Source organism: Lipomyces tetrasporus (genome assembly GCF_029532465.1).
Source record: "Lipomyces tetrasporus strain NRRL Y-64009 chromosome Unknown POJ06scaffold_3, whole genome shotgun sequence".
Taxonomy (NCBI): domain Eukaryota; kingdom Fungi; phylum Ascomycota; class Lipomycetes; order Lipomycetales; family Lipomycetaceae; genus Lipomyces; species Lipomyces tetrasporus.
Window position 1 is genome coordinate 15,845 of NW_026611598.1, and position 12,325 is coordinate 28,169.

Here is a 12,325-nt window from a genome sequence, read left to right on the forward strand (position 1 = left end):
TGTTGGAAGGAACAGTTGAGACACATCATAACACAACATTTTCTTCCTCGATTACCTTTTCAAAGGACTCGGAGATGGCCAATGTTCTCTGCTAAAGTTCCATTGCTGACTTGCGTCGACTGCGCAGTTGCGCATTGATCAGTACATTTTCGCCCTAACCGGACCAGAAAAGGTCTCATCGCTCGTGGGTTCGCGCGACTCGCTTCTGGTGGGCTCCGATTGTGCCGTCATTACATATATCCGCGAACCCTTCCCAAGATCTCATTCGTTAATGCGTGCTCCTGTCAGTTATATTGGGGGAGAAACAACGCGGGAAATTTGAGGCACTACAAGACAGGCTCCATGGTGATGCTGTTGACTATTTTCTTAATCTTAAGGCCTCAAGATAGACTGACGATGTGAGAGGTCAAGCGAGTGCCAATACAGTAAATCCCCGATAGAACAATTTTATTCTTGCAACGATTTCAGTTCGTTATATAAATAAACCAGCAATTGTGCGGTTGTACTTGTTAGTTATAGAGATTTATTCGTGAGCGAGACTCGCTATATCGACAGTTTACTTCTAGTAATAGAGATAGCTTTTGTCACAAACAACTCGTCTAGTCTGGTGCAAGAGACTAGACTTGTATGGATTCCAAAAACCGCTAGGAGACCGGCATACAAGACCCCGTATTTGATGGGACAGCGAGTGCAGACCCTCGTTTTATTTGATTTATAAGTCAACATATAAAAATCAACATGAAAGACTTGGTGCGGTGGTTCTACTAAAGTGAAGACAAATCTATTAAATTAAGGCAACATAAATTGACATGATAAAGCATCTATATGTCTACTCCGTCCAATTATCGCATACCTGTCTTCTTCCAAGAAATCGCAGTACCCACTTCTCTAGATATGCGCCAAAGTAGATACGGCAAAATTAGGCTGCGGTGATGTCTAATAGTGCAAAGTGCAAAATGAAACCAAATCCATCTAATTACTTAGAACACCAAAAAAATACAATACTCCATGACCCCACAACGTGTGCCGCAATTTTCTAAAAAGAGGTCGCGGTCTACTTCTCCTTCTTAGTCTCGGTCACGTCACCCTTCAAATACTGTCTATCATCTTCGTCTTCAACTTCTTTGACAATCCTTTCCATTTCGCTGGCTTGCTGCTTCCATGTCGCGGCGCTCATCTTCGTTTTTTCATCAAATAGCGATTTCTCTGGCGTACAGTACGACCCACCGATACGGTCCCACAGGGTCGTGAATTGGCCGTAGTTGTAATTAAAATACAAGTGATGAAGGGTATGGCATGCAGCGCTATTGATCAGCGGATTGTTTGTCAGGTACTCACCGTCGTGGATGAGGATGGCCCAGATATTGATGTTCACGAACAGGAGCAAGTATGATACCTTATGCATCGGAAACACAAAAAAGAATATATGATACGGTAGCGACTGCGCGTAACCGTCGAGAGGGTGGCAGGCAAGCGATGCGAACGGTGTCGGCACGATCCATTTGTGATGCGGCTTGTGGAGCCGTTTGTACAGGATTGGGTGATGCAGCCCGCGGTGGATAACATATATACCAAAGTCGGTGAATAAAATGAAAAGCGGGATCTGCAGGAACAGATACGCCATGCCGTAGTCGTTAAGATCCCAATACATGAACGAGTGCCCGCGGACCTCTGCCAGGAACCATGGCACGGTCAAGAGCGCCATTGCAGGCATCGAAGAAAGCGCCTGCTGGATTTCCATTCGCATCTGGTTCTTCAAGTACTTGGGATGGTCCAGGTTGCGCTTGTCGTAAACGAAGACGTACGACATCCCCGAGAACACGAAGTACATGAACAAAGCAAAAGCGTAGGTGACAAAAAAGAGCGAGATGAACTGCCGGACAATATTTGTGCGCGGAATTGTCGACAAGTATGCGGCGGTCGGCGCAGACACGAACGTGTACTCATACGGTTCAGAAGGAATGTAAGATAGAGAGAGATTCTTAGACAGTGACAAGAGGAGCTCATTCGAAAGCTGAGTCGCCTCGAGCAACGATTTCACGGCTTGGGGACCCGCGAATAATTTCGCATAAACATGGTCGAAAAAGAACGCGTCTGCGATCTCGAGAACGATGTCCATTGCAATTGTTTGTACTAATGGACACGGTTAGAGACGAGGACGCATGCGAGGATGACATGACGGAAATAAAAAATCAGCAGGACTTCCTCGGAGGCCGAACAAAGCGCCGCAAACACAAAAGCGAGGGTTGCAAATGCAGAAATCTTCGAAGAGTCTCAGACCATATATCTGTCGGACGTCGGACTCGGGTCTAACCGTCTGGACCAAGCGGGCCACCAAATAGTTACTTGGCTTGGAACCTGAGTACGTCAGAAATGCAGCCGTCGGCAAATCCCGATCACACATTGTCTAATGCAGCAGCACCCCTTACCCTATGCAAGTTGACGCTCGGTTTCGGGGTCCCATTTCCCGAAACAGCCGGTGCCTGTCAGCAAACCCTAACAGGTACCGAGTATATCACCCTAACCCTGACGCCCTCCCTTTGGTCAGACCTCTATTGCTGTAACTAGCACGTCTCGTGTACTTATAGCCGCCCCATGCAGGAACGTGGGCGATATTAGCACATCTCGCGTGGCTCCGCCGAAACTCGTTGTCTAACTCACAGATCGCGACAATGAGCTACACTTGGTGGATACTGCATGCTCTTAAAATTTGGTCCGACTTAATGAGGGCCGTCGCCAGACGCAGTCCATTTGGATCTAGAAGGAGTCGCATATCATAGATATCGCGAGATCGCTAAGGTCCAACATAATCGACAATCTAGGGAAAGAATGTGTCGATGACGTGGGGATGGCGGATCGATTGGACGTAGCCACGGCTGAGTCCTTGAAGTAAGCCGGCCTCTATTGCAATCGGTGATGCAGCTTAATACTTGGAACCAATAAGATCGGATGGTACCTCAAAATTTACCGAGCAATAACATTTCACCATATTGTGTATGCACCCGATCGGGCATCGTCGATTTGCTAGGCTCAAATCCACTTCGCTGCATCGCGGCGAGTTTTTAAACTTAACGGTGGACAAAAATCTAAAATTTGATTTTTAAATTTTTAAGTTTTGAATCCAACGTTCGCAGCACTAGTTGTCCAAAATGTATTATGGGTATTAAAGTATCAGTCTTATTATTCACTTTTATTTGGGTAAGAGCTTCTTTCCCTAGATTTAGATTTGATCAACTGATTACTTTATGTTGGACTATTTTACTACCACTGCCAAGTCTCGGGACTCGAGTCGGACGCGTCCGTCGCGAACTCGCACCTGACACGGTCTGGCTTCTGGTTATAAATATGTCCGGGATCTGTCCCCACTGCTGCTGCCGTTCCTTGTCTTCGTCTTGCGAGGACACTGACAATGGAACCGCAATTGACAGCGAGAACTAAGTCGCTTAGTCCACTTATTGGTAGGAATGTTCGTGCGGCTTCGGGCCTTCGGCTGCGCGAAACCCATAGCGCTCTGATACGACTCCACAATAGGTCAATAGCCTTTGTCGCAGTTGTCACCACCACATGGCGGGTGACGATCACGGCCGGCCAGTGCGCGTGAGTGACTCTGTGCAGGCATCGAACATATAGCCGAAACCCTTTGCTGAACATGGGCCACTTAATTATTTGGTACATAGTCGTAGAGGTAAATAGACTTCTGTTGACGGCGGGGAATAGAGGGCCGCAACCGGCACTCAGCAAAAATGCGCAACGGCGAGTTCTCGACCTATTCCAGCTCTTACGAACCGATGCAAGTCGGCCCAGCAGTTGAGGCTTTTGATCCCCCCGAGTTCATAAATTACTCAATACGATCGAACTTCAACATTATTGCAAGCCCTAGATAACCTTTTCTTGGAATATTCTATTGCGTATTGTATGGTATGACCCCGCACAAAAATTATGCGACTTGGTATACCTATATATACATAAGCAAACTGCAGTGCTATGGCAATCGCTGGACCGTTGACACCGGTCATTTTGAGTGGCAATAATCACCCAACAGAAAGCCTCCATTGCAGAGCCTCCCATAAGGAAGCAAAATATAGCCATTCTCATTGAATCATTTTGGCCAAGCCAAGCAAATTCTGCTGGAGTGGCAGATGGATCTCCTTGATAATCTATCCATTCTGCCATATTCCCACCAAGCTCGAGAAGCACCAAAAAGACCCAGTCAAGCACCCCAACATATGGCGTGCGAGCATGATATGCATATCTTTTTAGCTGTCTTGCGATATTTGCTCCACCCCTTACAACGGGACCTTCACCAGCGATTGCTCCGAGCCAGTCTGAAATGCTTATTGAATTTGGTCGCTTAAATTCGAGGACGGCAAATACCACATCATGGTATTGCCAATGCATATCTAGTCGACTATAAGTACCTCCTTGAATCCAGCTCACTTCCGACTTGCATCGTATGTTGAACAATGGATACACGTCTTGGAATATCAAGTTAACTGGATGTATGAGATAAACATGAGCTGCCCTGATCACATCCGCTTCCAGATCAAGATCATAACTATAATCAAGGTCTATGGCGAAATATGTCGCAAATAGGGGTACTTGAGCAAGATAGATGGCTTGCTGAGCCAGTATATCCCAGGCGGTTAGGCTCATAAGAGAACCGAAGAAGGCGTTTGCGGCTGAAGAAACGTGGCCCGTTACCCTGGGAGGGGCAATGCAAACCGAGTAAGTTGACAGCGGAAAATTGAGCACTCGCCAAGCATCCATGGCTAGCGTACATGACGTCGGGATGTTAATCGGTTTGTTTTCATCGAGGGTTAGCTTGGGCGTGAGTGATTTCAGGGTAAATTGTGTAGATATCTCTTGGGGGTTCAACCGTTAAAATCGGTAGGGATAGGGTCGCTCTCAGAGTTTGTTTTGGCTTTCTCTAGCTATCATAGTAGCTTAGTAGCTACATAAAATACACTATTCACACAAACACAAACCATACATACCTCTTTGGGATAGACACCCGAACCCCGCCGAATTGGCTGACTGGAAATTCTTAAGCCACAAAATATCATATTTCATGTTGTCAACAAGATTGTAATAATCCGGGAATCAATGAGCTATTTCCTTTAAAGCGTACCATCCAAGGGCAATCATAAAGCATACTTCGAGCACGCTTTTTTGTATGGGCGCTCGGTTGAATTGTTGTTAGCGCATCGAAACATGCGCCAATGAGGGTAAGGGTTACGCCACAAACTTCCAACGATTTGACGGGTTCAGATCGACAACTTTCTAGATCCGCCGCAGCCATGCTTCTTTACAATACCCCAGAAATCAATTACGCTATCGAATGCGATTTATGGAGGGAACCTCTGAGTGTTCCAATCATGCGGGTTTCGACTTCCTCCCCCCACCCCTCTACGATCCCTCATCAACCGAGGCGCCTCAGAGCGTCTACAGTCTCGGAACCACGCTCGCTCTCTTTGATGCGGAAGGCAATGCGAGTATAACGATTCGAGTTAAGAAGCATCTCCACGTGCGAAATGCCCGCCGCTCACAAATTGTCCTCGCTGAGGTCGAAAAGTCCTCCATCGCATGTTGTCCTATTGACCTGAAAGTTGTTGCCAAATTCTTCGATCCACTTTTTGTTTCAGTTGACGAATTGCCAAGCGACGATGCTCCTGCAATGTTTAGGCGAATCGTCGCATGACGATGTTGCGACAGAGAGGTCGCCGCTTACTCCTCGTTAACTTCTCTGCAAGGTACCGCCGTTCCAAAATTCTATTGCCAACTTACCTGTCGCTTCCCTTCTCGAGAGAAAATTTCCGATCAAACTGTCGGAGTCATCTTGATGGAACATATAGATGGCTGGCCATTGTCGTGGTATTCTTCTGAGGAGTTGACGGAATCACAAGCACGCTGGATTGTGCTGCAGATAGAAGCCATCGTCCGTGCGATCCACACCCACGGGGTAATTCACGGTGATTTGGGTCTACGAAATTTTCTTCTAACGAAGCTTGGAAGAGTTGTCCTTCTTGATTTCGAAAATTCTGTTATCTTAGATGGGCACAACAGACATTCGCCAGAGTTTTTGAAGTTTTAATTTCGGGTTGCTGCCTAGAAGTTGTGCGAATATATGGACTGGGACAATGTCATGAGGACTATTACCGTTGACTGCGGGGGACTGGATTGCTGGACTAGATCATGCCAGAAGAAGCTGCGCGATTAGCGAATAATAACGGACTATTTAATAGCAATGTGTGCGATTTGCCCTGACAAGGGCGAAGGCTTTAGTATTGACGTTCAAAGTGGTCAGGCGAGAATCAACGTTGGTAACTAATGACTCAGCTCGGCTACATCTTATTGCTGCGGATACGCGAGGCACGGTTATTGATGGCATCATAACTGCGCACCAATGCGCTGGTTAATTCATTACTGTTCAGCGTGGTGGCCGATATATATTTGCATTGCGGCAAATTGCTACTTCCCAATGTCGAATAATTGCTCTGAATGATTCTGTATTGTGTATGTAGTGACTACATCGTCCACGGGCAGAGACCAGTGGTAATTGTGGAAGCTTACCAAATGTAAGTGACATCAAATGAAGAACAGGGTTAATGAGCTGTTCTACGTTTTATGCGACGCAGAATTGCGCTTGCTGTGGCACACAACGTGCATATAGAGACACTGAAACGTCGCCCGGTGTGAAGGAAGGCAGGAGCCATTAGAAGCTTGAACTATTTTGAAACTCGTCAGGCCGTGAATGAAAGCCATGCATACGTCAGCAACCTCATAGCTACCGCAATAGTAACATCCATTTTGAGCCTGGGTAGATGGAACTGGTGCGTGATTGCGACTCGCCAACTTCACGTGTTCGATGCGCCATCAAACTTTTTTGGGTGGTCAGTATTTTGATGCTTCAGATAACGTGATCGGCAAGCGAGCGGATCGCTGCTTCATTTTTTCCGCGACACACACTTCAGTTGCAAAACGATCAAAGTAAGGAAAGAAAACTTCTCTTAGCAATTCAAGCATACACAAAAACGGCAAAATTTCAAGTATTAAAGAAGCGGCGCGGTCGTACGACGTGCTCTATTCTACCCTTCACGCTCGTCTAAGAGGTCGCATATCACGACGCGATTCTATCACACCGATGCGAAAACTCACTCAAAGAGAAGAAGAAGTGCTTCTAGAATGGATCCTTTCAATGGACAAGCGAGGACTTCCTCCTAGAGTGGCGGACGCTCGAAGAATGGTCGACCTACTTCTTACTAAGCGCGCGGAAGCTTCTTCCCAAGTGTCAAGCAAAGTCGGTGAGAAATGGGTGCGAAATTTCATCAGAAGGCACCCTGAGTTGAAGTCTAAGATATGAACATCAACGGGCAAAACAGAAAACAGAGGCTCCCGAGATTATTACGACATGGTTCGATTTCGTACGCAATACTATTCAGATGTATGGGATTGCGGACGGCGATATCAACAACTTTGACGAAACGGGCTTTCAAATGGGTGTTATCGGAACTGCAAAGATTGTCACCTCTGTCGAAAGAGAAGGGAGGGCGTTTCTGAAGCAGCCAAAGAATCGTGAGTGGGTCACTGTTGTTGAAGCGGTCAATTCCTCCGGGCAAGGTGTTCCAAACAACTTGGTTTAGCGATATTTCACACGATTGGTCAGTTGGTGTGAGCAATAATGGTTGGACCACGAACGAGCTTGGTCTACAATGACTTCGAGAGGTATACGGGCTCGTACAAAGGGAAAATATCGGTTACTAATTTTGGACGGGCACGGAAGCCTATTGCACCAGAATTTGATCCGTATTGTGCAGAGAACCTCACTATTTCCCTATATATGCCAGCTCATTTGTCACATTTACTTCAACCGCTCGATGTGGGCTGTTTTAGCGTATGGTCGCCAAGTTGAACAGAGTGCGAGGGCTGCTACAAATCACATCGAGAAGTTGGATTTTCTACAAATCGCCCGACGAGAAGCATTATCTGCTTCAAATATTCAGAGTGGATTTAGAGCTACAGGGCTAGTTCCGTATCATCCAAGTAGGGTATTGGGTAACACTTTCGCTTCACACACCATCCGGAGAGCAGTCAGCCACAAGGATCTCATTTGAGGTGAGCATTTGCGATCTTCCTTCCATCTTCCGACCTTCCATTACGCTCCCTGTTTTCGCTCCGCTCTGGCGCTCTCAGATGCTGGGGACGAGTACCGTTGCTTTCAAGATATGGTAGTTCGTTTTGAGCAGTTTGTTCTTTTGTGTTGGGATATTGCATCATTTGTTGTGCATGGACGCCGATGACAAGAGCTCGAAGAGACGGATATAAATACATACCGTTCCAGCTCCTCTACTCATCGGATAATAGGTCTAAAATACTCTATCTTGCCATCCAGCTCTCTAGTTTAGTAGTTGACACTTGCGCGACGAAGACACGACCGAGCACACGGAGGAACTATTCTCCAATCACTTCATCACATTACCCTTCCTCCGAGTGCGCGGTCCTCCGCGTCGGTGCGGAGAATTCGTTCACTCGCTGTGCGCGGGGATTATCATGATATAATGTAGCACTGACCCCGGAATTGGGTAAGTTGCGCGAGGGCTACAAAGGTGGATTCTGCGTAATCTTCTCACTTTACTAGATAGAACGTCCTTGCCGATTCTGCGTGTAGTTTAATTAGCTCGACGAGATATTATTCTTCCTGGTTATCGACGATAACAGGTAGTGGAGGTGGCTGTTAAATGGTAGTCTTCAAATTCCAAGAGGCTCACGTGAAAAACCGGGTGTACAGCATTGTGGGCGGAATATCTAATTCATATGCGTGTCTACTTGATTACACGACGAACATTAAAAGGACCGCGGCGCTTATTATCCAATATCGCAGAGGGGGTGGAGACATTACGCCACAATAGCCAAACTTCGTCGCAGATATATAATGTATCGAGTCCCACCTCATAGGGCCTAGCTGGCGCGACGACGCCTTTGGGTCGAGTAACATAGTAAATCCTCGCGTAGAAGCCGTAATTGGCAAAGAAAGGCGACACCTGTACGAACTCAGCCAGTGGCAGAAGGTTGCACCGATTGTCTTGCTGATAGTTGACGTACATGCGCAGGTTTTATTAATTTAAAGAGGTTGTGATGGTGGCATTTAGACAGTCCAGAGGCTGGTATTGCTAATAATCTCTAGCGGCCGCTGCCATTCGCGGATATTTTATCATTATGTGTTCTCCACCAAGGGGAGTAGCCAGGTTTCATGTCCAGGAGTAAACAAGACCACGCGACATCGCTAGGTGTCCATTAGTGGTATAAGTTGCGTTCCGGCAAAACTACGAATAATTACGAATCGAATACGAATAAGGCCTCCCAAACCAATAGTCGAACACGAATATGAGTTGCGCCAAAAAAGTCGAATACGAATAAGCCAAATCTTTATTCGTGTGCAGCCCTATTTAGACTTTCGAATGCTTTGGTACTTTTGTCGATGCATCATACTTCTGCAGTTGGCCTTTGCTCCATCTGACCGGGCACACCAAAAAGATGATATGCTACCCCTAGGGGCTCTATCACCGTCAACCCCATAATATACATCATGGAAAGCTGGACCAACAATGTGAATGTACGACCTGTTTAGAAATGATCCATTTGTCGATTCTTGTCACGTAATAAAGGCTACAAGATTCGAGACCGGGAGGAGCAGGGAGGAGCGCATGTAAGGATCTGATTCTCGTGCAGATCCGGCACTACTAAATCTAGACAGCGAAAGCTAAAGATAGGGTATTTTAGAATAATTTATCCGATGAGCAGAGGGGCTGGACAGTCTCTATTTATACACGCCTGCTCCAGCCCTTGCCATCGGTGTCCATGTACAACAAACAATACAAACGGCACAATGTATACATGCCATACTATAGCGCAAATTAACGAAAGAATCACACAAAACACAAAAGACCACGTCACCGCGTACAAACACACTTGTATCCGGGTACTCCTCCCTAACCGACGACCTGTCATCCGAACATCGGACCAGGCGCCAGCAAATCTAAGCACCAACATTAAACATTTGTAGCTCAAATATTGCTAGCATGAAAGTGGAAAGTTCCTCTGCATTGATCGAGTGATCACATAATCATCTAATTTCCCAGTATAACGTCATTGGACATATGTATTTGCGCAAATTTTCCAGGAGTCATCATGAGAGCTAGTTTACTGCAACCGTTCCTGTCTCGCAATCATATAACCATTCGCAGTTTCCTTTAATCCCTGCTCCAGTGACGTGCTCGGTGTATAGCCTAACACCATTGTCGCAGACGAATTGTCAAACCACCTCTGAGCAAGACCATCACCCAAGTCCTTGACAGTAAGGAACGGTTCCTTCCGGACAATCCTCGCAGCCTTTTCAAATATCCACGTGAGACACAATGCCACTGGCGCCGGTATAGTAATAGCTTTAGCTGGTGCCTGCTCGCTGAAACCGCTTACATCAAAGGCAGCCCATAACATTGTGAAGAAGGTTCTAAACGGCATTGGCTCTGCATTCGTGACGAAAAAAGGCTTCCCAGCAGCAGATAACGGATTTGATGCTTCGGATGGAGAAATTCTCAGAAGGTTTTCGGCGGCGAGAACGTGTGCAAGTGCCAGATTGGGAGCGTAGGTGAAATCATAGAGATTTTTTCCTGGGCCGAGATGGATATTGCGAGGAGCAGAGAGCATCAGGGGGACGAGGTTGTTGTCGTTGGCGCTGAACACGGCGTGGGTGCGAATGGCAGTAGTGGGCAGGATAGCCGTAGAGGATGAGAGGATGAAGGACTCTGCGAGTGCCTAGAAAGTTGTTTGTCAGCGCTATAGCAATCTTTATCTCCAATAAGCACACTAGAGGACACATGTAAAGCCTGCTATATGAAAGCTTAGACAATATCTCGACGACAATAACCGTTATACACTTGCTAACACGAAATTTTGTTCGGAAATCGTTTTAACATTCATTGTCCTTAGGGTGAATATGTACGCCACAGCAAGGGAAAAGTGCAAGCTTATCACAATAGTGAGAATGAAAGAAACTAAAAGCAGATAACAGTACCTTAGATTTCGCGTAAGGATCATCGAACACCCTAGGTATCGCCATCGACTCATTCACCCCGGCCAAGTCTTGCCAGCTATCACCCTTGACAACGTCCGAGCTGCTCGTGAAAACAAAAGCCTTCACACTTCGCACTGCTCTCGCAGCATCCAGGACATTCCTCGTGCCTTGGACGTTGATGGCCGTATAATCCTTTTCTGTGCACATATTAAGGCGTTTAGCAATCTGGGGGATCAATCCAGCAGTGTGGAACACAACTAGCGGCTTTACAGTCTCGAAAATCTCTTTCAGGATACCTTCATCTGTGATACTGCAGGCGTAGTAGGTCACATTCTCGATGAAGCGCGCATCGCCAGCGACTGGCTTCTCTAGGTCTAGGACAGCGATGATCGCGGTTGGGTAGTGTTCTTGGAGGTGCTTGACAATGGCAATTCCGACTTGGCCACAGCCACCGGTGACGATGAGTGAGCTGCCGTCAAGGGCCATGATGAATGAATGCCGGTGCTATAGCTATTTGTATGTCAAAACATGCCAGCTGGAGTGAATCACCAGGCGACGACGCTAAAGTCGGTAGGCTCGTTTACGCTTGGAAAGGCCGCTGGCTTGCAGCCGCACCGGGCGGCGGCCCCGCCACACGCATCCATGGTGAGTGCGGTGCCACTCTGTTGTGGCTTTCGAATGTGGAAAGCAGCAAGAGCTGAATAGGGGTTTTTGAGCAAAAAATCAATTTGGCTGGTTATGATTTATTTCCCAGGGTTGGAGTCACAGAATCACTGAAAAAGCAGCTACCGGAGCTGATTGTCCGTTGATTATTAATATAGAGTGCTTTGCTAGATAGGAGAAAAAACCGGCAAATCGTCAAATCGGGAACAGCCCTATATAAGATAGGATATAAGGAATATGATAGGACATATAGGACGAAGGACATAAGATAGGAGATAGCGGAACTAGATGTTATATAAATTGGATAAAGAAGACCCGCCAGTATAATCGGTGTGCATCATCACAAATCAATTCTTGATCAACAATATTGACACCTTGCTGTCTCGCATGCCTGCGATCATCGCTCAACAGGTTACGAGCCCTACGGCGCCAGATGTATCGCACAGGGTTCCCACGACCAACTCACTGGCCACTCTCCACTGTGGGAGGAATGGTGAAGTTCAACGGAAAGAATTATAAGCAGTGGGCTATGTACATGGAGGCGCTTCATGTGCATCGAGGAGTCTGGAACGTTGTCAGTGGTTTGGGGGA

At 46.8% G+C, this 12,325-nt stretch overlaps 3 protein-coding genes across 3 annotated transcripts; all 3 read right to left on the minus strand.

Moving 5' to 3' along the window:
- Positions 1-738: 738 nt before the first annotated feature.
- POJ06DRAFT_247428 (uncharacterized protein) lies at positions 739-2,571 on the minus strand. Its single transcript, XM_056186903.1, has one exon. The coding sequence runs from the start codon at positions 2,117-2,119 to the stop codon at positions 1,055-1,057; it is 1,065 nt and encodes a 354-aa protein (XP_056045076.1). The 5' UTR covers positions 2,120-2,571; the 3' UTR covers positions 739-1,054.
- A 1,302-nt stretch (positions 2,572-3,873) lies between these two features.
- POJ06DRAFT_247429 (uncharacterized protein) lies at positions 3,874-4,760 on the minus strand (the record flags this gene model as incomplete). The annotated part of the gene is made up of 1 exon (XM_056186904.1): positions 3,874-4,760. The coding sequence occupies exon 1, from the start codon at positions 4,651-4,653 to the stop codon at positions 3,877-3,879; it is 777 nt and encodes a 258-aa protein (XP_056045077.1). The 5' UTR covers positions 4,654-4,760.
- A 5,437-nt stretch (positions 4,761-10,197) lies between these two features.
- On the minus strand, positions 10,198-11,969 carry POJ06DRAFT_288446 (uncharacterized protein; the record flags this gene model as incomplete). The annotated part of the gene is made up of 2 exons (XM_056190298.1): positions 11,072-11,969; positions 10,198-10,812 (listed from the first exon to the last, which is right to left on the minus strand). Exons 1-2 carry the CDS (start codon positions 11,555-11,557, stop codon positions 10,198-10,200), a joined length of 1,101 nt encoding a protein of 366 aa, XP_056045078.1. The 5' UTR covers positions 11,558-11,969.
- Between the last annotated feature and the right edge of the window lie 356 nt (positions 11,970-12,325).

Bases quoted from the DNA above. Each gene is read 5' to 3' on its own strand.
- POJ06DRAFT_247428 (XM_056186903.1), bottom strand. From the start codon at position 2,119: ATGGACATCGTTCTCGAGATCGCAGACGCGTTCTTTTTCGACCATGTT.